The following is a 26,084-nucleotide window of genomic DNA, read 5'->3' as shown; positions in this document are numbered from 1 at the left end:
CCTGCTCACACCATCTCCTCCACGTGCCGCCTAGCCCGCCATATTGGCTTCGCCTTCTGCTTTCTCGCGCTATCCTGCGCTCGCGCATATATTTAATTCACACCTGGAGGCGTTTAGCGCCATCCGATCGTGGATGGCCGGACGAAGCATCGCCTCGCGTGCGACCTAGGTTCACCTCGTCCGTACACGTGGCACCAATAAAGGTACCTGCGAACGCTGGCACCCGCGAGGCTTACACATTTCTTCCTTCGTCTTCTCGACCTGCCCTCTTCTTTCCCCAGCCTCCCACGTCCATCCTCCACCCTATCTCTCTCTTGGGTTTCTTGGAGCTTTCTTGAAACCCTAGCTCTATCCAAACCTCTCTTCCCATGATCCTCCGATCGATCTCAACACCTCCCGATTTGCGACCCCCTTTCCTCCCTCTCAAGAACCCGCCCCTTCTCCGCTGGAGCCCTCGGCTCCGCCGACGGCGGCCGAGGCTCCGGGTGCATTCTGAGCTTGAGGACCTCTTCCACAACCTCGTCGCCGCCTTCCCCTCCCCCACCTCCCTCGACCTGCTCGTCCCTGCCCTCGGCTTCGCCTCTGGCACCGCCTTATACCTCGCCTCCCGCCACCGCCATGGTGGCGGAGGCGGGGTCGCCGACTCCGTTGTTGGGGATTGGATTTTGTTCACGAGCCCGACGCCGTTCAACCGGTGCGTCCTTCTCCGGTGTCCCTCGGTGTCGTTCGAGGACGGCGGCGAGCTGCTGGAGGGCGTGAACGATAGGCTGGTGAGGGAGGAGCGGCATTACGTGAATCTTAGCCGGGGGAGGATCCCGGCGGCGAGGTTGGGGAAAGATGGAAAGACCGAGGAGGAGGAGGTCTCGTACCAGAGGGTCTGCGTAGGGACCGAGGATGGAGGAGTGATCTCGTTGGACTGGCCGGACAATTTGGACATCACGAGGGAGCATGGGCTGGACACGACGATGGTCATCGTGCCGGGGATGACCGAAGGAAGCATGGATAGAAATGTGAGAATGTTTGTTATTGATGCCCTCAAGCATGGATATTTCCCCATTGTTATGAACCCCAGAGGATGCGCTAGTTCCCCATTGACCACAGCAAGGTAACGATTTGGCTAAATTTTTGATTTAATTGAGGCATGATATCCATTATATGAAGTGAAAACCACTGAAATCCTGAACTTTCCTATTAGATATACATTGAAGAGAATATATGAAAGCTTGGTAATGCTATGGAAAATCAACCCAAGTCATATAGACTAGAACATGCTTTTATATGATAATCGAAGACCATACGGGCATCACCCATCTGCCTTCTCAATGGAAGTCTGAAGTCATAAGCAAATAGAACTTTTCACCAATAAAGGACTAATGTCTTCAAAGGTTGAGAATATTTGGGCGGCTATAGTAACTTCATTTGTTCTATCCTCAAAATAAAAGAAAGAAAAACGAAATATTTTTTTTTTGCATTTATTGCTTCCTACTCAGAGGTTCAACATATATTTTCTTGCTGTCTCAAAAGAAAAAGACGTGTGCAAGCAATAGGTTTATTGTTGGCTCCTCCATGAAATGTGAGTCAAACGGTATAATATGTCGTTGTTTGGCTGCTTATCAGCTGTGTGAAGCTGTTGCTGTCAGGTATTGTGATTTCTGTTGTATTACTTGCTGGAGGAAGAGAAGCTGATCTACTTGCAGTCAGCAGAGTTGCACCTCAAAATGTGTTTGGGTATTTGTCGACTTATAATAGTGGATCCTTAAAAGGTCAATGTGCCATTCTCTCACCAGAGAAACATGATATCCAATGATACCTTATTCAAGAGAAGTTTCAAAAGGAAGCTCATTAACAATAAAATACTAGCGTTGCATGGAGACAGACCTGAGGGTTGGATTTAGACATGCATCCAAGTGGCTGAGATGGCAAAAGGAAAAGAGGAGATATAGGGATGAATAGGAAAATAATATGCTAACTAAACTATGCATCTTCAATGCTTTTAAATATTGTATAATAGAAAATTTAAAGTTATTCTTTGTTGATGTGTTTTAATTAATCCGAATGCCAAATCTATCTATCTCAAGAATACAAGAAACATGACATTTCGCAAAGTAATTTATGCATACATCCTTAACCAAGCTCTAGAAACAATAAAAGTTCATTTCTGATGCCATTATGCTGGGCTGGACTCATTATTTGAAAGACCAGCTTTCCACATATCTCTAAAAGTTGGAGAGTATGACACATATCTGGCTTGCTGGTATGTATTTGTCATGGATTCCTTGCAGTGGATCTGAGAGTGTAGGTAACACTGATAAAAACATTTTATTTTATCAGAAATTGAACAGAGAAATTTAGCATTGTTCTGGTCCTTGAAATATTCGAAGTTAAAATAAATGAGTTTGGGAAGATATCTGTAGCTTCTCCGAGAAATGCTGAAGATTTTTCACAAAAGAGCGGATATGCTAGAGATGATATCGCAATGTTCTAGTTGTTAAAAGAATAAGAAAATTCAGATGGTTTACTGTTTTGCATTGAATAGGGCCATGGTTACTATGTAGCTGTCGATCTCAAACTCGTATGAGCTTTTCTATCTTGACTGCTTGCGGAATATTGCCTCCTAGTGGTCTTCCAGATGTTGATACCACCAATTTCAAAAGTGGTATTAGTAACCAAGATGATGAGAGGTTCATTTGGGCCAAAGGGCATATGCCCCAAGTTAGGTCTAAAAAATCAACTCAGCAGCAGATTTGCCCATTCCTGTTGACAAGGACTATGTTTGTCAACCAAATGGGGTGTTGTATGGTCTTTATGAAACCAACCTTCAATAGCTTCTCAATCTCTTCTTTAATTTCTTTCTTTATTTCAGGCTGTATTTCAGTTGCACTGGTCCTCATGCTACATGTTTACATTATATATAGTTTAAATAACCATGAAGTGCCGGCAATTTGGGGCGTTAATAAGTTGCAATGGATGATATTGTGGAAATTTTACTTATTATTGCAATTAAATTTAATTTGACTAGAAATGCAATTAAATTTAAAGTAAAGTAAAAAACATAACTGAGGAAAACTCAAATGAAGAATGTTAAAGCAACCATTGGAATCAATGTTCGTTGTTTCGATATCGGACCTCATACTAGTATCACACTAGTACTATATCGGTATGGTATGAGATTTTTTCGGCATACCGAGTATTGGTACATCTTCCGTACCATGTACCGTTACCGAACCGGTTAGGTACGGTATGCCCCGTACCACCCTGCCATACCACCCTGTTCAGGCTGGTACGGTAACACGGCGGTACGATGAACCATGATTAGAATACTTGGTGAATGAAGATTCACAAAGTTGATTCCAAATAGTTGGAAAAGGTTAGATCTGGTATCAAAGGTCGTATTGGCTAGTGATCGATTCAGTATAGTATGGATCTGTACTGTACTATGTTGGAGCCCACCGAAACAGGGAGAGGGAGGGGGAGTGCGAGAAGCAGAAGGAGGAAGAGAAAGAGGGGGAGGAACAAGGAGGGTGGGAGGGAGAGAGGGGGGAGACGAGAGAGAGGGAGAGAGGCGGAGGGGCTTATCTAGGCATCAATTAGCGTTGATCGGCGTCAAAGCGGAGCCCAATGAGCGACCAAGCAAACGGGATGAGTGATCAAGCTAGTGGAACGAGCAAGAGCGATCAAGCGAGTGATGCGAGTGATGGAACTTCAAAGCTCTGATCATGGCAGAATGAGGAGGGAAGAAAGAGATTGGAAGAGAGAGGACTTCGGATGGCTGGGAGGGCTTGGAAGGCTTTAAAGGGGATGGACCGACCTGATTGACTGAATAGTTTTGGTTCTTGACTGGTTTCATTTGGTACAGCCTGAACTGAAATCGAGTGGTTCAGCCTTCCTTAGCTAGACAGTTATAAAAAAGCCCCATTTAACATTTAAGTAAATCTTGATGTCAAAAAACTCTGTAGTATTTTTTTCCCACTGCAAAGAGAATATGAGCTTTGTGGGCTACCTTTTCTCTTCTTGCATTTATTTGTCAAGCTTGTTGGTATGAGAAAAGCTACTGAAATAATTTTTTAAATTATTGTGCTTTTGGATCTTATCATAGGACAAATTTTAGGGAGTCCTAATAGGAGTTTGAAGGCATAGCTATTTAGTAAACTGCAGTTTTGCATGTTATGGCATATTAGGTTGTTTAAAAGCCCTTTGAGTTCAATTCTATTGAAAGAGTCCTAGGGTTGTTATAGATAAGCTGAAAATCCTGTTAGGATCAGGAAACATTTCTTTGGGGCTATTTAGGTATTCTTGGAACGGTGTCCTTGTACAGTGACATGCTCTCAGCTTAGTACTATATTTTGTTACTTCGGAATTTTCTTAAAATTTCATAATCTCTTTTCTAACAAATGAAGAAGACATTGTGCTGGACTTAACACTGACATTTGTTGCTTCAGAATATTCTTAAATTTCAGAAATTCTTTTCTAGCGTTTCCCTGATATATTGTCTGTACAATTACACTTACATATCTTGGTAAAATAGTAGTCAATATGGTGTTTCTTTTTCTTCACCCCCTTTTATGTCTATTTTTTGTGTTTTGACTTACCAGATTCCATAGATTGTTAAATTCCCATCCAGTCTTGTGACCACGACTTGCTAAGTAACCGATTGTTTTGTTTACTGTATAATCTTGTTTGTAGGAGTTAGGCTTTTCTAATTGTAGGACCTCTCTACTACTTGCTTTATGTAGGTTATTTACAGCTGCTGACAGCGATGATATCTGCACAGCTATCAGATTCGTTAACAGATTAAGGCCCTGGACAACATTGATGGGTGTCGCCTGGGGTTATGGTGCAAATATGCTGACAAAGTATCTTGCTGAAGTGGGAGAGACAACTCCTCTAACAGCTGCTGTTTGCATAGACAATCCTTTTGACTTAGCAGAAGCCACAAGGTCATTCCCTCATCATATTGCTTTGGACCAAAAGCTCACAAGTGGATTGATAGATATTCTTCGAGCTAATAAGGTTGCTAATTGCTTCAAATATAAAGATACTGACTTTATTTATGTTGTCAATTGTACTCTAATGAAGGAAATCCTTTTTATAATTTGGAAAAGGAATTTCTTTCCATGAAGTAGAAGTAATTGAAGCACATTTATGAAAATATATTCATTTGTACAACACCTTTAATGTGGTATCAATCACATACAAGTGATACTTCCGTATTTTCAGGAGCTCTTCCAAGGAAAAGCTAAAGGTTTTGATGTTGGAAAAGCTTTATCAGCCACATCTATTCGTGATTTTGATGAAGCCCTATCAATGATTTCTTATGGGTGTCATGCCATTGAGGATTTCTATTCAAAGATCAGTACAAGGCAGGCCGTCAGCAGCTTGAAAATCCCTGTCCTATTTATACAGGCATGTTTCTTAAACTCATACATTATTGAATGAGATGAATCATCAGCTTGCTGAGTGGAGATCCTTCTCCTGGCTAGCATTGTTCGCTTTTATTTCAAGGAGAGTTAAAATGAGCTGTGTGCCATCATGAACAATTACTGATCTTTCCTCAGATAATCCTGGATGGATCAGGATCCAATTGGAAGGGATAGAATTTGCTGTTTACATTTAAGGTTCTCATGCATATGCTTAGGTTGTGTTGCAAGCTCATTTCCTAATGGTAATATTTTATTGTGGGTATTTGAACTCTTAAGCCTCTGATGCGTTGTTTAGCATGCATGTGACTGGATACCATGCGTTCGAGTGCTGTGTTTTCATAAGCAAATTATTTGCCAGAGAATTGTGATCTTTCATAGATTAAGTACAGGGTGATAAGATTAATCAGACCTTATGGCTCTTCCTGAGTGGCTGTATTATACTGAAACCAAATGAATGTGGATATGCTGTGAAATCTGTGTATGGCCTGATGCTGTTGACTGGTGGTTCTGGTTTTTGTAGGGCTGCTAACAAGCTAAACTGAGCTTTTGGTTTTTTGAGTTCGGCTTGGTCATGTCTAGGGTGTGTAGAAGTTTAGCTCAAGCTTGGGCCAACCTCAGCTACATATATTCAGGTGGCTCATGAACTATACAAATGAGCTGATTCTCATGCCATGTTCATGTCTATTCTTATTATTGCGAGCTGATGATAAACTCCTGTTTGTGCTTGGCTGATTTGTTAGCTAGGTTTTGTGGCTTAATTCATTTTCTCATTGAACAATCTTGAAAGAGCCACCTAGTAAGCTGAGGCCATTATTTGCATAAGGATTTTGTCATCTTTAGATCAGCTAGGTGCAGAACTTAGTATTGGCTGCATACTAGATCACTTGAGTCAGTCTAGCTTAATTTTATGGTTATAAGTTTACACGGGATGCAGTCTTTTCTTTGCATCTGGAGAAAACGAGACAAATACTTTTCTCCATATACATATTCAATACTGTTCCCCTTACAATTAGATGTTGGCAACAACTTGGATTCATCTCTAATTTGGTCATATCCACACCCGAATCCAACGTACATGTGATGGACTCGAATCCAAACCCATTCCCAGTCTGCAACCCTATAGCAATACCCAATAGTAGACCCAAATATTATTGGGTATCAGTCCATAATCATGTTTTTTCCAAGTTTCTAAATGCACCTGAAATATTAAATAGCAAGCATCACATAGGGGAGGAAGATGGTTCAATGGTTAATGATTCCACTTTCTAGATTTTTCCCCTCAACTCTTGGCTGACATTAGAATTGTACTTTTGGGAGGACTTGAAGCATGGCGAAGAGATTTCCAAAACATATGATTTTTTATACATGGTAGGATTAAGGACCCAATCTGGCATAGTGGGACCAAACTAGACCTGATGGAGATCGGGTTCTAAGAGATTATCGGGACCCCAGGTCTCTCTAGACTAGGTCTTGGTCCATCTTGTTTGGGACGGACCAAGACGGTTGCATCGTGACATTTGGGATGTCTTGTCCAATTTTTTTCATTCAATTTTGCTTTTTTTCTTCCTTGTTCTTGTTGTTAATTATTGTTTCAGTCCGTACCATACAACATGGACCTGGGCCTAGATTGGGATTGGCCTTAGTATTGGGACTAAACCTTCATAAGCATTTTAAATCTTGCAGATCACATTCTAAATGCAACTCGGCTCATTGAAACTTGCATTGGGCGTAAATTGTTTTCTTTACAGGTTTTACACCTTGTTTGTATTATAAATGTACCCTATAGATACATATGTTGGTGGGTTTTTGTGGCATGTATTATCCTAAATTAAAACCCTATCCAATAATGTTGTGTTTAAATTTGGAACCCAAATCCAAACCTATAAATTAGTGGCCCCATTTTCTAGACCCAAATCCAAGAGTTTGGTTTGGGCTCAGGTAGAGTGACTAGCTATCGGCCCATTGTAATCGCTAGTCACAATTTACAACTGGCTGTATGTTCAAAACACCAATATTGACCAACAAGTTCCATGGAGCATGCCAAAGAAACTTGTTGATGTCGGCTCTCGTTTTGACTGTCTGAGGGAGACAAACATGCCAGGAAACTCGTTGGTTGATGGATAGGGGTGGCAAGTCTGGTGGCTAGGTTGTGGTGGATGCGTGAGTGTGCCACTGGTGTTGAATTAGTAGAAAATAGGATGATCAAAGGATGATGATGAAAGTAGTGTAGGTCCAGGTGCCTTGACTTTCAAGGATTTTTACTACTATCATATTGTTCATGTGAAAGAAGAAGGATAGGATAGGATAGGATAGGATGTAGCCAGAGCTACGATCAAAGTATTCTATTGCACTCTTGGGGGTAAATTAGAGTGCTACAGATAAACTAAGAGTAAAGAATTTAAAGATAAAGTAAATATAATCTAAAGATAAGGGTAAATTGATTTCTTTGGTGGGGTCAAAAGTCTTCTGTTCATATTACAATTGATATTTATAAGTGGCTCGTCCTAACTGGTAAGATAGGTGCCACTACTTATTTTGGATACTTGTTCTTACTGGGTTGCGTGACGCATACCACCGTTGGCATGCATGGTAGCTATCTTTCCCTCGCTACTCCTATATTCTAAGTAGCTCACCACTTCTCTCCTGTTTTGGTAGTGGCAAGATGGGTATAACTACCTCATTTCTACTATGTTCTGGGTAGTGGTAAGATAGGTGTAACTTCCCACTCCTCCCACATATGGGTAGTGGTAGCTGCTGGCCACCTATCCTTGGACTCTGCTCCTCTAAGGCCTCATTATAGGCTGATAACTTTTACTCCTTTGTGTTTGCACCGTATTCATTTGGCCTGCACTTTTGGTGTATAAGCCTTTAGATCACAATCGATTTGAATGTAGTGTAAACAACTGGGCATAGATTTTGTCATGGATCTCTATGATGTGATAAGAGTTTGCACTCATGTTAGTTATCAATTATGTAATAAAATTGCATTAGTCTTCATTAGTTTGCTGTCAATTGGAGAAAAAAAAAGAATGTTAGCTGACTTAAAATGAGAACTCTTACACTCGTCTAGATAGATGTGAAAGCTCTCTCTTTACATTTTGATCAAGTTTGTCCATGCATTTGATAAGATCATTAGATGGATGGGGATCATATGTGTTTATTCCTGCCCTCTTAGCATGATCTCAACAGCCTATTCAATTGATATTATCAACAAGGGCACATGCAATGCACATTTGCACATTTGAGGGGAGAAATAAGAGAGAGCAAGTGATAGCTTAGAACTCGAATCTAAAAATCCGATCTATTTGCGAGTTGAATTAGAGGGACTAATAGAGTACGCTCTGTTTGGGAGTTTTATGAAAGGTGTCCAGTTTGATTGGGAAAGGAGGAGAGAGTATAGAGAAAGTTAGTGGGCGTAATTAACATATTTTTAAGATAAATATGATGGATATTCTTGTATAAAAAGGACGGACAGAATCAAGAAGGAATATCCCTGATGTTTGAACTGTCATTTTTAATATATAGTATAGATCATGATTGGTGGCATGTGTGTTGATATGCAGTTCTCTCTTTGCTTGATTTCAGCTATATATATACCTTAGCAGATCATCATTTTTACATGCTTAAACTATATTGTTAATGGAAATAAAGAAAGTCATGATTTGTGAAGTAAAACTGACAGTTAATTATAGCATACCGAGATTATTTATGCCACAATGTAATTTTCAGCTTCTCCAAACTCCAAAGTAAGGCTGTTACAATGATGGGCATCTTTTCATCTCAAAATTGGTTTAAATTTCTGATTCTATTATGTGTATTTTCATATATTAGTTATTCGTATAATTGAATCAGTTATTTATCTTAATTCTGAAGAATTAAGATGTGTATATCGTATTGCCCAGATTTCTTTTTTTCTTTTTATAATTATTGAATTTGCTACTGTGCAGACTGATGATGGGACTGTACCACTTTTCTCTGTTCCACGCAGTTCAATAGCAGAAAATCCATTTACAAGCCTTCTTCTTTGTTCTTGTTTGCCTTCCACTATTGTCACAACTGGGAGATCTGCTATTCTTTGGTGCCAAAATCTAGCCATTGAGGTAAATGATTATGTTCATTTTTTATGTTTCAAATTTGGAATCCGCATGCCCTGGTTTCTTCATGTTGGAGAAGGCTTTGCACTCTGAAAAAATGGAAATTATATGCATAGGTGTTTATATGATATTACATATACACGAAAAGGAGAATCCTTTGAAGACACTGAGAAAAATGAAGAGTGTTGATTATTATATTAGTTCTCTTCATCAAGAGTCAGCTTTATTCAATCTAGTTTCCAGATCTGCTCTGCAATATCAGCTGCATCTTGTTCATTGTCAAATGACTGTATGTTCTGCAAGTATGATTTCAGAGATTCATGGAGAATCTGTGTTTGAGACTCTGAGTAGCAGGTTACAAGTATTAAACTTTGACCAATTTTTCCAAATGCAAGTGCTTTCTAGCCAGTTTTTTATTTCAAGTTGTCTTAAAAATTCATCCTCTTTACTCCCAAAAAAATTGTTTGCAAGATGTTAGTTTCCTATTTGCTTTGTTGGTGTTTTATCATCTCAAATTGCTTAATTACGTGGAAGGTCTTTGTTGATTAAGGTGGTTCTTCATGAAGCATGAAAGTTCTAAGCAGCTAAACATTAGAAGCATAGCAAACTTGTTAATTGGGATCAACTATACTGTCCTTAGTTCTTCCTTGATTTCAATCCAAGGCTATTTTTTCTAAAATGGTATGCTTCTTCGTATCATTCCTCACGACTTCCATTCAAGACTTTGTAGTCATTCCCAACTGCTTCCAGTCTTTTCTTCTTTTTTTTTGGTACAACGGCAGCTCACACACAATGGGTGTAAATGCGGCCAATAAAATCAGAAAACAGTAGTACTGCTTCCAGTCTTTCAGACCTGTACTTACGGCCCCTTCTTCACTTGAGACATCTATAACTATGGGTACATATTTAAAGTACGTCAAATACTTTCACGCTCCTTATTGGCCAGTGGGTTCATTCATAACCTTCTTCTGTTGTACTTGATTCAGTTATCAGCCTCCTAGTTTTACTAAACATGCATCTTGTCCTCTCTATTATTATCACTTTGTGCTTGTTGATCTCCGTCATTCCAGTTCATATCATACTATTGATTGATGATGGCCTTATAAAATTTCTCTAAATAAGGCTGAGTGGTCTATAATGATTTCATAATTTTCTTTACTTCATTATCCCTTTTCCAATCATACAAAATATATACCAATGAATCCCTCCATTTGTAGGATGGCAATTTGGCACTCTTGTTGATCTAAAATTAAGACCAGATCATTCCTTGGGTGTCTCAAAGTGTAAAAAGGCAGAAGGTTAAGGCTAACTCTATGGAGGCCTGCTATCATGGAGATCTCTGTGTTCTCTCTTTATAAAGTTTATAAACTTGTCATTTTTCGTAAATGTCCTTAACAATGTAAATCTACCCATGCAGTAGTTGCTTCTTTCTCATCATCCACCAAATCGACCTTCTCTTATTTTGTAATAATGAATTGAGAGGATGAAAAGTTTACCGATTGATTTATTTATTTAGCTATTACTCGCTTGGTCCTTTCTTCCCGTCCGAGCCAACCGCAAACAAAGGGTGCTGATAAATTCAATAAAATTTCAGCTGGAAATACAAGTGATATGTCCTGTTATAGGAAGCTATCATGGAATGGCAGCTGTCACTTACTTCAAAATTGCCACAGATTACATCCCCCTTTTTGAGAACAAGTGATGTTACTTACCATGATTGCCTGCTTTCACCTTGTCATACCTGGTTTCCTGATTACATCATACATGCTTTCTGAAACTTGTAGCATAAAATTCTAGTAATATCTTATGTTTATGCTTGTTACTCGTGCAGTGGCTTTCAGCAGTGGAACTTGCACTTTTGAAAGGTCGCCATCCTCTTCTAAAAGATGTCGATATTACCATCAATCCTTCAAAAGGCTTAGCATTTGTTGATGGCATAGCATCAAAGAGAAGTATTTCAGATGGAAATAGTTTCCATGAGAGCTGTGATCCATCCCCGTTGTTTTTAGGCCGTAAGAGTGATAGTCACTCGAAATCAAGAAATGAGTTGCATGGAATCCTGAAAAATGATGATGCAGGAACAGGTATGGACAAAAATGTTGAAGTGTTGCAGCCCAATGGTGCGGTTAATGCCAGTTTGGACAAACAAGGAGATGGTCTTATGGATAGTGAAAATAGCCAAGTATTACAATCTGCTGCTGCCATCATGAATATGCTTGATGTTACTATGTCTGGTACACTAGATGATGAACAAAAGAAAAAGGTATGGCTATAATTGCAGTGTCTCTTTCTGACATGAGCATAATCATCATGCACTGTCGTTTCAGAATAATAATCTAATTGTTTGCAAATTCATGATTCTAAAATTTAGTTAGATTGAGAAATATGCTGAATGTCCACTTATAGATTTACTTATGCAATGGAAGGAAGAAAACAACTTGCACCAAGGAAATAGTTTGAAACTAAAGTCCTGTTTGGTTATTCTTACAGGATTGGGCTGAAAATCCTGTAGGATTCGTGGATTGGGAAGCGAAGAGGACAGGTCCTCTATCAACTAAACACCATTCTGCCCAAATCCTGTGGGAAGAAAAAAAAGACCTCCATGGGTCTTTTTTTCCCTCCTGCTGCCCAAAGCCTAGGATCTGAGCTAGGTTTCCATAGGCTTTTAGAAAATGCAAGCTAGATGGGCCAACAGCACCGATTCCTTTAGGATTTTCGGCCTAATCATGTAGGAATATCCAAATAGACTCTAAATGTTATTATGCTCCTTTTATTTGGAAGACAATGACTTTCATATTGAATTGAATATTTTATGCCCAGTTGTGCAAAATGTGAAAAGGGCATGTTGAATCTTGCAATATATGTCGTCTCAGTATATCTAAGGTCCGTTGTACCGACCAATTGACATACCGGTGGGCACCGGTCGGTACAAGCCGGTTCGGTACGGCCGGTACCGGTTCGGTACGGATTGGTACGGGCCGGTACCGATCGGTACAGATTGTTAATAGTCGAAACCGAAAAATATAGCTGTACCATACCGGTTCCGTCCGGTATCGGTACGTACCGGCCCATACCAACCTGTATCAATCGGTACGGCAGACCATGCGTTAGATTCTTTTATTTGTTCTAGGAGTTGATACTTATCATTTGTGTTCACTGGAGCTGAGGAAGCATGCTTTATTCATTATGTAGGTGCATAAGTAAATAGTGGTTCTCAATTCATGAGAGTAAAGCCAAAGATTTGTACTACCATGTTTTGTGATTATGAGAAGAATGGTGGTGTTATTACTGCATTGTTTAGTGTTGCCTGAGAAATTTTGGGCGACCATGCTATTTTACTACCTTTCTGTAGAACAGATTTTTGTTGACCTCAAAAGTGATTGTCTACGTAATCAGAAAGACAAAGTACTCCACTCCAAAATGACACAACACTACAAAGGGGGCATTGTCAATGTTTAACTTCATTGTATATAAATATTATGATTTTCTTTAATGAAGTTACAAATATTATGTATCCATTCCAAAGTAAATTTTCTTTATTTCAATATGGCAGTTCACTGGCAAATACAACATTAAGTATAGCTAAAAGTTGGACAAAATGTTTTAGTGTAGATATTGAGCTCTTTCTAGAATGAAATCTTTCCATTAGGTATGCACCTCTAATGTTTAGAAGTTATGGAATTGCTATAATCTAATATATAGTTTCTTAACATAGAGGAGATAATGCTATTTGAGCAAAGAATATAAACATGCATGTGAGCCTATATATCCATGTATTGTGGAGTAACTTTTAATTCTTAGTGGTGTCATTTTGCTTAAATCTTGCTATTTGGATGGATCATGCTCCCCATGTGTCTGATCTGCTCTGGATCCACATCTTTAGCCCAGTAGTTCTTATTCTTTATGGGGAGTTGTCACATTGTAAAAGATTTTTGAAACTAGGTGGTATATTGCATTTCTGCTGGAATGTCAGTCATATGTAAGATGGTTTTTGGATTCTATAAAATTCCTGTCACATGTAACATTTACTTTTTTAAAGCTCTTTATATTCTACAATGTCTGTCTCTGCTAATTTTGGTGCTGGCTAGCATTTTTTAATTATTTTTGTTTTTTCCTCCAGGTTCTTACTGCCATGGAGCAAGGAGAAACACTTATGAAAGCTCTGGAAGGAGCTGTGCCTGAAGATGTACGTGGAAAGCTTGCATCTGCTGTTACTGAGATTCTGCAAACTCAGGGTACGAACTTAAATATTGATGGGCTCAAAAAGATTGGATGGCTTCCTAATTTAACATCAGAGCTGAAATCAAGGATCCAAGGTAAGTTCGGGGGAGTTTCAATCAGTGAAATTGGGCACAATGAGATTCACTCATCGGGGCAGAGTAAAAGGGGTACCGACAGTGAGGAAAGAACAGAAGATGATTCGGCTTCAGGAACTGACAACACTCAGGAGAGCATTGAGTCTTCTCAGGAAAAGTCTGCCCAAGCTTCTGGACATATTGAAGCTGGGTCAGAAGTAGCAGGTAAGTTAAACCAGCCTAACAAATTTGAGAAAGGAATTGCTAGGATAGATGAGACTATGGGCGAGCAGCAGAAGATCAATCAAAGCCATGAAATAGCTGAGAAGCACTCTGCATATGATCAAGTGGCTGCAAATGATGCAAATGATGCCCATAACAATGAAGCAAAAAAAGTGGATCCTGCAGTAAATCAAAATAAGCCAATTTCATCTACCAACACCGAAGAAGCATCTTCAGGTGGCTCATCCGCTTCTGAGCAGCAGGTGACAGAAAAAGCAGGGAATGAAATTGCAAAGAATGAAGATACTCGGGATATGGTAGATCAAAATATACAAAGCTCTTCCACTAAATCAGAAGAACCGTTGTCACATCCGTCTTCTAAGTCCTCCTCAATAAATGTCACTCAGGCATTAGAAGCCTTAACTGGGTTTGATGACTCTACACAAATGGCTGTTAATAGTGTTTTTGGAGTTATAGAAAATATGATCGATCAATTAGAGAAAACGAGCAACCAGAGGAATGACGATGAAATAGATAAAATTGAGGATCAAGAATCCCAGATTGGTGATGAAGTAAATAAAATTGAGGATCAGGAATCTCGAATTGCATCACATGACTTCCCTCCCATCAATGGAACCCAGTCTGATAGCATAGAGGACAGTGACAATAGACCAGGTGAAGTATCAAATGTAAGTCAACCATGTAATCAACTCGAGAACAATTTACTTGAAGATAAGTGGGGCGAGGATAAGCTATTTGCATTGCCTGGAGAGAACAGTATAAGTCTGTCTCAAGAATGTAATTCAGGAGGCAATTATATAGATAGCAAGGACCTTAATATGGTTGGTTGTGTCCAAAAGTTTCCATTAAATGTAGTTATGAACTCTTATTGGGGCCCACCATATTCAGCATATCTCCATAGATATCTTTCTGCACAGTCACCAATAATAAAATCATCAGATCTAAATTCAACAACTGATCTATTTCTTGACCCACAAGAAGGTCGGTGGAAAATGCTAGATCAAGAAGGAAATACTAACAATACTGTAGGTGCAAGTGGAGAAAACCAGAGCATCAATGGAATTAGTCATATTATCTATTCCTCATCAGAACAAGGTGATGTGGAGAAAGTGGTCGAACCATCCTACATAATATTAGATACTGAATTGTCAAGGTTTGAAAAGCAACAGCCCGAAGAGTTTAATGAAATAGATGATTCTATCAAACAAGCTGATGCTAAAAAAGAGGAGTTGATTAGCTTAATTAGGAAGGCTTTGCTGGAAACTTTGAAGGTTGAAGTTGCTCGCAGATTAGGTGTGCCTGACTTGAAGAAAATGGAGAGTAGTCTGGTCTATGATCTGGAACGAGTCAGTGATGCAGTATCCAGAGCTGTTGTGTCTGACCATGAGATTTATTCGAACTCATTTTTAGAAAGTGATGATCCTAGTTTGGTGAAGTTTAGTGCAGTTGAGGGAGAGCACATAATACAAGCCATTTATTCTGCAGTCCAGGATGCCAACCATTTGAGAAAAGTTCTTCCAGTTGGTGTGATTGTTGGTTCAAGCTTGGCATCTTTAAGAAAGTACTTTCAGGTTGCTTCTCTGCATGGTGATGTCCAAAGCAAAGCCAACCATCAATCAGGAAATATGGGGCAAAAGATTTTTGATCAAGAAAGACACATTGGGACTGGGGATCAACATGCTGATACAGATAGCTCATTAAATAGTGAGAATGAAACACGTGAGATAGACAGTTCAAACAATAAGGGCATCATGGTTGGAGCTGTTACAGCTGCCTTGGGTGCATCTGCTTTATTGGCACAGCACCAGGTATTATATCAAAACAACCCAGAACCTTATATATGCTTTCTATACTGCATAGTTTTCTAGGAAAAAATGATTTCTCTACATTTCATCAGGTCATTTTTTAAGAATAGCACAACACACTTTTTGTTTCAAAGATTATTGCAACAACCTTTTTTTTTTCTTTTTTACCATTGTCCTCCTGCTGTTTTTAGATTGCTTTTCATTTCAGTTTTGTATGACATGTACTGTCTTATGATTTTTATCTAAAAATTGGAAAAGATAAGCAAAAGTTCCTTTTCTTATTTGCTCTCTTAGATTCCAATCTTTCCTTTTGGATGGCCATTTCTTTCTGAATCAATTTTTTTTACAGTCTGTAAATTACCCTATTATCTATGTAAATGAGATGCACAACATTATATATGCCCTCCCCATTTCCTTTGTATTATGGTGAAGTATAATTTCCACTACAGTGACTACCTTGTCTTCCATTGTGTTCATGTAAAATATCATCCCTGGACTGATAAGATTCGTTCCTTTACCAATCACTCGTTCACCTTTTCTAGTAACTTGGTGTTGCAACTTATCCTGAACCTTTCTTTCATGCCACTAGCATTTTTGCTGGACATCAGCAAGATATTAGAGAATCTATATTTCTCTTGGGTTATCACTGGATGCTGGAGCATCACTGAAATCCTATAAGCATCAACATCTGATAGAATTTGCCGGCGTGTAACAAGATTAATGGTCCTGATTCCTGAACCATGAACTAAAGCAAGTCCCGTGATAGATTTGGATTCCCATATTATATCGAGAATCAATTCTTCTGCCTGTTTTCCTTTGCAGTAAAGATGAACTGTTCTTGAGTCATTATGAGCTCTTTGAAGCATCTATCTCTCAAAATTTCACCCTCTGGATTATGTCCTACTTCAGTGAGGCGACGAATCCAAGTCAGGAGTTCAATATAACTCTTTTATCTCTGGATGATATCTGTTTCCTTGTTTATAAGCGAAATGACCATTGAAGGATTTTTCCCATGTTCTTATCATTTTTTGCTTGTGTTGAATTTATTGGGCATATGTTTTAGGAGTTGGAGTTTTGCCTTTACTTCTTTTTTTGCTTCTTTCTAGTTTTGCCTGTACTATTTATCTCAAACCTGAGCTACTTGAGTCAGCTTTTAAGTACCTTAGGCTTCTTTAGCCAAATTTCTTTTTATATCCTACTTGTTGATTTACCAACTCCCCCTACCCATTTCATGCGTGTCATTGCTTTTCAGTGTTTTTTTTTTAAAAAATACTGAGATATTTTATACTGTTTTGGGGTTCTAATACTGACTTTTAAATGTTCGGATATGTCAATCAGCTCTTTCCTCCTCCAAGTTGATTTTGAATTGCATTGACTCAAGAAGACCAAACTACATCTTGCTGGCCTGAAATACTTCCCTTTGAGACCCTTAACTAGAGCTCTAATACTTTGTGCAACTCACCTTGTTATTTTCTTACCATCTCCTTGCTTGCACTGTCATGAGAGTTTGTAGTGGCTTCTATGGTCCTGCCACTTTCTTGCTTTCTGAGACTTAGTTTGACTCTATTAATAGTTGGTTACTGCAGCAGTGATGCTGAGCACCACTTTATCCCGTTAGCAACATAGAACTCTTCTGTTGCTATTGTTTGGCCCATGAACCTCTAACTGGAATATATGCTACTTTTTGGCTTGTGAATCTCCTGTTTGCACATATTCATAAAATACATTTCAAACCTACAGTAATGGCGGTCAGCTATTACCATTTTCGTTGATGCGTTTATGGCTTGTTCTGTTGAATCACCTCACCACTTTATGTTTACTACATATGCTGTAATTGTTTTCTTGGTTCTTTCAATGAGGCTCTTTTAGCATTTGTTTTGTGAGTGTTATGATTGAATGAAGCAAAATATTTCAAGTGCGTCTTCTTTGTTTGTGTCCCTAGCACATTGCCTGCATTCACCTCATGTGCTGCCTGATGTTACTTGAGCTTTTACCCCATTATTGTTGGCTTCTTCTTGAATACTTGGCCATGCTTTGATTCTTGATTTAGATGCTGCTAATTATATGACTTATAATGCATCTGCATTTATTCTTCTTTATTAGCTTGTTCCCCACAAATTTGCGGTATTGATATTTCTTAACCTTTTGTTTTCACATCAAAAACTTGTATGCCCTTCTCTGTCATCAATGCTCATTTTTTAATTTTCTATACCCTTCATGTTCACACCTTTTGAGACTATAGTTGGTATCGAGGTTTACAATCTTTGTACCAGATCCCCTACTGGTACTATGTTGGCACAAAGTCAGTGTGCTTGGTATAGGGTCATTTCGGTGTATCGACACTCTGTACATCCTCTATACTAAGTATTAGTTCGGTGCTGGTAGGTATAGTATGTCAGTTATGAGGCTGTACGCATTGGTACTATGAAGACAAAGGGAGAATGAAGCAAAGAAAAAGATGAAGTCATTATAGACCACTCAATCTTATTTAGAGAAATATTTTTTAATGCAACTATCAATTACTAATATAATATAAATAGAGCATAATGGTACAAAGCATAATCATCATAGTACAAAGCACATTTAAAGAAAAACCCACTATTTTTGGGTTTGTTAATGTGTTGGTCCTTATGGTACAGGGGAAGTTCTACCATATCAGCCTATACTGATCGTACCGTACCATACCAATAAGGTAGCAGTATGGTAGAGTTTCAACTCAGCATATGAGTTGAATCGGTCCATTGCGGTTCGAACCAAGTGTAACCGCCTGGTACCATCTAAAACCAGATTTGTATCGTGCTTTACCGATCCATACCATCCAATTTTAGGAAGTACCATAATAAAAAGCGAGAAAAAAGGGATTCGGAGCTGTCGTGGTATGGGGTGCGTACCATACCATATGATCGTATGGTACCCAACTGATGATGTGCTGGTGCGATACCTGGTAAAGATTGCCAACTTTGGTACAAAGCATAATGATCATAAAGGAAAAATGATTGGGTCTAATTTGTAGTCTTTGGGTCTCATATGAAATACAAATCTCCCTTCTCTGCTGTTGCATCCTCTTTGGGCTCAACATCTTCCTCCTTTAATACCATAGACTCTGGTTTGGGTTGTGCTTTGGACATGTTAATATACTTCAAAGTTCAAACGAATATTGAATGTTAACTGTTTTGTGGCCATAATTCATTGGTGACCAGTATATTTGGTTGTAGAATATTTTGGGTCTTTCTTCCTCTGAGGATCTTCTTGTGTTTTGCCATGACATGGTTGACAGTTCATTTGTGGTTAGCTTTTGCCTTTTACAGATGTTGGCCTCCATTTTACAAGTGGAGAAGTAGACGTTCCATTCCATTCCATTTTTTACAATTATCTCGGAACAACAGAAATGTCTCATTTCTTAGACTTTTGGTCTTGTATCCTTTTTTCACTTATGCTCCTAATTTCTAAATTTGTATTATTAGCTATTTTGTATATCGCGCTTATAGCACATAGAAAGATTGTAATTCATTCGCCATTTCTATATGAGCGAAGCTCCCTCCCAGCTCACGTGGCTATGACCTTTGTGACTTTATTAAAAAGGTGGCGTTGTGAAGTACTTCATCATTTTTTGAACTTTTTATGTAATAATTACCTGGGAGATTGATAGGGATGTCTTGTAGATATAAATGTCTCCATACTCCATATTTTCCTTGCAGTCTATTCTTTACACAATTCACAACATGGTATTCTTATCAGTATTGGGATTGTACTTTCTCGTAAATTATAAGATTCTGTATTTCTAATCATGGCCTCCATAACGTAGATCATACATTTATTTGAGTGCAACGTAGATCATACATTGTTAGTGCAATGTTGTGTTTTGTTCAGTAATTTTATCTTTTTTCCTGAATTTTAACACCTAGGGAGCATCGCCAATGGATATGTATTGGATTGATACTTGTTAGATACTTCTAGGATACGCATCCGATACTTATGTTAGTTATCCTATTTTTTAAAATTAAACAAAATGCTCCAACTACTTTCCAGATATACTTGAGATACATCTAGGATACCTCCAAGGATGAGGGGGGCTTTTTTCCTTTCTTTCTCGTTCTATGATCTTAACTTTCTAATGAGGAATCATTAAATTTGAAGTTTATGAAATTGATAATAAGAACATGGAGTGTGAATTGTCATCTATGGATTTGAGTGAATTGATGGCCTGCTAGTTGTACGGGTGCTTTTATGCACATGCAAAAAGTACATATATATTTGATGCTGTTTCCTAGCTGCATCATATCCTACTTTTCAAGATTTGTTGTATCAGTGTATTCATATCGTGTCATATCAGTATCCTGTGTCTATGTCTATGCTTCCTAGTTTAATATACCTATATATTAAAATTTGCTGACAGAATGGTGATTGAAATATTGTTTTTAGTGAAACTGATCCAGCAGGGTTTATCTTATTTGAGTGGGCTTTTGTCCTGCCATCTTGGCATCCAAAACTGCTGAGGTTCTGTGATATATTTCTTATTTTCTCAGGGTTTCACTAATCATGGAAATGGCACTTATTTTAATGAGATGTGTATGTTATGTCTCTTGCTTATCGGTTCATGAATTCTCTTTGTGCCTTCAGCATAACAAGGGCTACAAATATGATGAGACCATGGAAAATCCTTCTGCCTTATCTGATGAGAAGGGGCTTCCCCATGCGGAGCATGCTGAGCTTGAGGAAGCAATGCGAGAAAAAAATCAGGATAATTTAGTGATCAACCTTGCTGAGAAAGCAATGTCTGTTGCTGGTCCTGTAGTACCTACTAAGACTGATGGGGAAGTGGATCAGGAAAGGTCAGATTCTTGTCGCTTTTCATATCTTCTTTTTTTAATTCCCTATGTCCCTTATTTTCTGAGATTACCTTGGCTTTGTTCAACATGTACGAGAAGACTGGTTGCCATTCTGGCAGAATTGGGACAAAAGGGTGGAATGCTGCGATTAGTTGGCAAAATTGCTTTACTCTGGGGTGGCATACGTGGTGCTATGAGCTTGACAGACAGGCTTATCTCATTCCTGCGGATTGCTGAACGTCCTTTATTTCAGAGGTTCGTTTTGCTTTTAGTTCCCCCCCCCCCCCTCTCTCCTCTTTCCCCCCCAGCTAATTTAGAAATTTTAGGGCATCTTTCCCTTGCCTAGGAAAATGAAGCTTATAAAACCTGTCTAGTTTTAGGTTCGTTTTACTAGCTTTCTGCTGCATCTAACTATTTTAAGAATTTTTTTGATGTTTCATGTTATCATGGCATTCTTAGTAGAACATTGCAATGAATAATTTTAGTTTCCCGAGTCTGCATTTAATATTGAGTGATGTTGTTTCAATATCAAAATACGTCGAGTTAATGATTGTCACACCTTGCACGTGATCCAAGAAGCAAGCTCTGACTCTGACCCCTTCAGATAAATGAGAGACAAAGCACTAGGTAGAGCATATTATGGTAGACAAGAATCAATGGATACTAAACGACAATATTCAGATAAATGAGCAACAAGGATAAACAATTTAGTTCATGCTGGATTTCTAGTTCTCGATGGTGCTTTACAGACTTGATGAGTAACGAAGAAATGAAGTAAACAACTATCCGGAGCTCTTGAACTAATTAAAGCTGTGATAACAAGTATAGCCTAACCACTGCAGGTGCAACTGAAACATCAAGGAAATTAGCAAGTGAAGAACTTGATTTCCTTTTCTTCTCTCTTGCTTCCAATGTGGATGCTAATCTATTTATGAAGCTGCTTTGCAACTCTGGATGCAACTTACATAATGAAATCAAATATTTTTAAGCAAGAGTAGTTTTAAGATATATAGTTCTCTTAATATAAATAGAATGATAAAGGGTGCCAACTAGTGCAGTTAGTAAAGTCATTATTGTTTGGATATCAATGACCCGGGTTTGAGTCCCACCTTCATCCCGATTTCAGCTGGGTTTCTTCCCATCCTAAGTTCCAAAAAAATATTGTTTGATGTAGCATCATGATAGATTAGTGTAGAATGAATTTATTATGACTGTATCTTATATTATTTACTACTTGAGTCATGATATATGATGTTTCTCGTCTTACTAGTGTGTTTTCTTATGCTAGTCACCATCTTCACATACCTAATCACCATGTTTCTATTCTCTGATAATGCAGCTGTAAAACAGTGCTGATGTTTTGTATTCATGCCATAGATATGGAATTGTAGAACCTGCTTGCTAATCCTTTTGTTATTTGCTGCAATATTGGAAGTTCTTTTTAAGATATTTTTTTGGTTGGAAAAAGATACTATTGTGAACATCTCAATTTTGATATCTTTCTAGTCACAGTTAACAAATTTACAAAAGTAATATAAATAAATGATCATTAGAGGGTGAGCCTTGGTTCAACGTTAAGGTTGTTCCATTGTAAACTGGAGGTCATTAGTTTGAAACACAGAAACAGCCTTTCTACACACACGGGTGAAAGGTTGTATACAATTGACCCTCCCTTGACCCTGCAATGGTCGGAGCCTCATGCACTAGGCTACCCTTTTTTAATTAAATGAATGATCTTTTCAAATAGACTAGTTTATGAGATCATTAACATTCTTCTTCCCTGTACATTAGTGTCCATGATAAAAGGCATTTGATTTGTAATAATGTGAGATCATCCTCATGCAAATGCAGGTGTTGCTCATGTGCCTTTATGGTATATGTTTTCCTGGTGGTTTTTATTTAGTTAACTTATGTTGCTTTGTTGTGCTCCATGTTGTCTGCTCTTGGTTAAACGTGCTTTTATTTTACTTCAGCTCAGTAGCGTCGATATTTTAGATTCATAAAAAGTTATGGTCAAATTTTGTACGAACTTTTTTAATGAAATTTGATAGATAGTATTGGTTTTTATATATTTCTTGTCATTTTCTTCCAATTTGCTCCTATCATAGTAAAGAATTAGTGAAGATTTTTATGTTGGCTTTATTTTGTCTCTAGGATACTTGGGTTTGCTTTCATGGTGCTTGTTCTATGGTCACCTGTGGTGATCCCCCTGTTCCCAACACTTGTTCAGAGTTGGACAACAAAGACTTCAAACAGGATTGCTGAATATGCTTGCATTATAGGTCTCTGTGTCTCTATCACAATTCTTGTTGTGTTATGGGGTAAAAGAATTCGGAGATATGACAACCCTCTTGAACAATATGGGCTGGATCTGACATCGGCATCCAGGGTATAAACTTTACATTTCCTTTGCTGCATCAAATGCTTGATATTGTATAACAGGTGTTTTAGTTTGTCTAAAAAAAGGAACTCTTCATAATTCTCTCAATTCTGAGGGGATCTCAGCAGGACAAGTTGGCCTGGCTTCGATCTTAGAGCTGGTCCATTCTGGCATGGGCTCTAGCTGTGTGATATTGGCCAACTGGGTTGAGCTTGGGTCTTTGGTTGTGGGGTTTGAATAGCTGTAGCACCCAATTGTACAAAATTACACTTATTATCATTTTGTGGTTCCAGAGCAGGCCTTTATGAGGGCATTCTAATTATTTACCACGATTCCCTTTTTTTTTCTTTTGAGGTGGTCCCAAATAGGAATTCTTGGCAAATGGGGATCCTAGATAGGAATGCTTGACCACTGAGGATCCATAAAGCCAAACACAATAGTTGGTGCAGGGCTGGATGGTTATGGTTAAGGTTTCCTTTTATACTTAGTAGTATGGTTTGGTTGTAAAAAACAAAGTTTAGTAATTTTTTCTGTAGGCTGTAACAGCTTCTGGAATCAACTATTTTGCCTGCAGGTCCATGATTTCCTCAAGGGTTTGCTTGGAGGAATGATGATAGTCTTGTGCATACATTCAATGAGTGGATTACTGGGATTTGCAAGTGTTTCTTGGTCATTAGGTCTGCCATCAATTTCAGCAGGTCCTGTTGTATTGCTCAAAGCATATGGGAGGATGCTAGCACATGCTGTTCGAGGTATTGTGACTGCAACTGGCATTGCTCTAGTGGAAGAATTGTTATTCAGATCATGGTTACAGGAGGAAATTGCTGTTGACCTTGGATATTACCATGCCATCATGATATCTGGAGTTGCATTTTCTATGATTCATGGGTATGTTTTACTTACAGATGACTTTTTTTTGAAAATTTTAGTGCAGCTTACTGCAGATGAATTTCTTGGATTTACATTTTAATTCCAATCTGGAATTTGATTTTTATTTTTTTCAACCATTGGCTGGCTCGGTGGTCTTTTCAACTAATGTTTTTGTTCATTACATGATGCAGCTTCAGCATGGTCTTGATTCATTATTACATATTAAAAGGAAAAGAAAAGAAGTTTTGGGTTCATTTGATTTTCTGTGAATGGATATAATACTGATCCAAGAAAATGTGAAACTATAATTCAGAAATCTAAATGTTTTGGCTTATGGCCTCGGAGTTGCTAGTCATCACCTACTAATGGAAATCACTACTCTTGGATAGTAAAACACTCCTTCATACGCATGTTTCTGTTCACACAGCCCCTATGATATATTAGTCATGGTTTATCGACTTCATAGTGTTTTTTTGTTTTTGTTGGTCGCAAAATATCAATCCTTATTGTTAATAAATCTGCAGGTCCTTGGCTTCAGTACCAGGTCTCTTGCTGCTATCTTTGGCGCTATTCGGAATAAAACAAAGAGCTCATGGCAAGCTCTGTGTCCCAATTGGATTGCGCGTGGGGATAATGGCTACCAATTTCACCTTGCAATCTGGTGGCTTCATAAAATACCGGCCTAGTACTCCTTTATGGCTAGCAAGTGTGCATCCCATGCATCCATTTGATGGAGCTGTTGGTTTAGCTGTTTGCGGAATTCTGGCCATCCTTTTCTTTCCCCAGCAACCTCTGAAGGGGGAAATCACAAGAGTTGTTTCAGAGTAGAATGCGAGTACATGGGACATTGCTCTATCAAACATTTAGCTAGAAGCGAGGAAGAGTAGATTCAGCATAATGATGCTGCTCCCGCAATGTAAAGGCACTTCACAAATTTTTGTAGATTCAAAATACAACGGTGGTAAGCAGATAGCCGTGCTGGAGGAATATTGATAGTATTTTGGCACAAGAGAAACATTGAGGTGAAGGAGAATGGACCATCAGTTTGCATCTTACCATAAAGAGGCATCACCATGATTGAGTTCTGCCTTGGTCTTCAAAACATGGATAATCATTATGAATGCAGTTTTGGTAGGTTTGAGACTTATCAATTGTAAAGTTATGCATTGTACAGCAATGGACTGTGTTATATTTTGTAAAATAGGTTAAATAAATAAGATGCTCAACAAATGCCTGGAAGAGTGTACAGGTTCCCTCGTTGTGTTGTACTCTTTAGATTATGGTATGTCCAGTGGACCAACAAAATTGTGCAAATGGAAGAAGGCCTTTTACAAGTTTAGTGGAAAGAGGAAACTTGATGTACAAACAATGTATTTGAAAGAAAATATTTATGGCGGCGTTGACTGTCTTTTGATTTTTTTTTTTTGTGTGTGTGTGTATATATATATATATATATCTTTTTAAGAATTACAAACAAGCTATGTTCCCATGTAAAGCAGGATGATATATTCTGCCGACGAGTCTATACCATGCTCTTAAGCAGGAAGCAAGCTGTATTGGCACAAGTCACCGTCTAGAAAGGATGGAAACGAGTAATTAGAAGACAAGAAGGGAGAACTTTAAAAGAAAAAAAAAAAGGGAGGGAATTTATCTTTCTCTGAATTCACCCACCGGATTCGATCTCTCTCAATCCAACAACAACAAGAACAGGAAGAATTGGTCTTCTGATTCGAAGGAATCAGGGAGGGGGTTGGAAAGTTAGTACTAAACTGATGGAGAGGAATGTGAGAGAGATGGAAGAATTGGTCGTCTTCTTTCTTTCTTCTTTTTTTTTGTTTTGCTAGACTGGGTGGTTCATACAACACGTGTATGGATGCATCCAATAAAATTAAAATTAGAAAGCAGAATATCACGGAACTCCCGAGATAGCTTTCCAAGAATTGGTCTTCTGATTCGAAGGAATGGGCAAGGGGGTTGGGAAGTTAGTACTAAAATGGCGGAGAGGAACGTGAGAGAGATATGCGCTGTGCTGTCTCCTTGAATGGACGGTCCAAAACAATCCTAATCTTTGTTTTTATAATTCTTCTTTTGACATTTTAAATTTATTATGTGAGTATTTATAATGCTCACACAATAAATTTAGTAAAT

At 38.4% G+C, this 26,084-nt stretch overlaps 1 protein-coding gene across 3 annotated transcripts; it reads left to right on the top strand.

Moving 5' to 3' along the window:
* The first annotated feature begins 254 nt into the window (after positions 1 to 254).
* Positions 255 to 25,353, top strand: LOC103703320. 3 transcript variants are annotated; one of them, XM_039131538.1, is made up of 11 exons: positions 257 to 1,105; positions 4,734 to 5,010; positions 5,218 to 5,403; positions 9,368 to 9,520; positions 11,346 to 11,777; positions 13,635 to 15,860; positions 20,478 to 20,689; positions 20,786 to 20,941; positions 22,841 to 23,075; positions 23,641 to 23,954; positions 24,461 to 25,353. In XM_039131538.1, exons 1-11 carry the CDS (start codon positions 369 to 371, stop codon positions 24,762 to 24,764), a joined length of 5,232 nt encoding a protein of 1,743 aa, XP_038987466.1. In that variant the 5' UTR covers positions 257 to 368; the 3' UTR covers positions 24,765 to 25,353. The 3 variants fall into 3 exon arrangements, 2 of the variants coding, with proteins under 2 accessions (XP_038987466.1, XP_038987467.1); XM_039131539.1 differs by having other exon boundaries at positions 769 to 1,105; positions 4,772 to 5,010; positions 24,461 to 24,872; XR_005513870.1 differs by lacking the exon at positions 22,841 to 23,075 and having other exon boundaries at positions 255 to 1,105.
* The last annotated feature ends 731 nt before the right edge of the window (positions 25,354 to 26,084 follow it).

Source organism: Phoenix dactylifera, chromosome 11 (assembly GCF_009389715.1).
Source record: "Phoenix dactylifera cultivar Barhee BC4 chromosome 11, palm_55x_up_171113_PBpolish2nd_filt_p, whole genome shotgun sequence".
In the NCBI taxonomy this organism is placed as follows: domain Eukaryota; kingdom Viridiplantae; phylum Streptophyta; class Magnoliopsida; order Arecales; family Arecaceae; genus Phoenix; species Phoenix dactylifera.
Note: the sequence above shows the minus strand (reverse complement) of the source record. Positions and strands in the feature narration are given on the sequence as shown.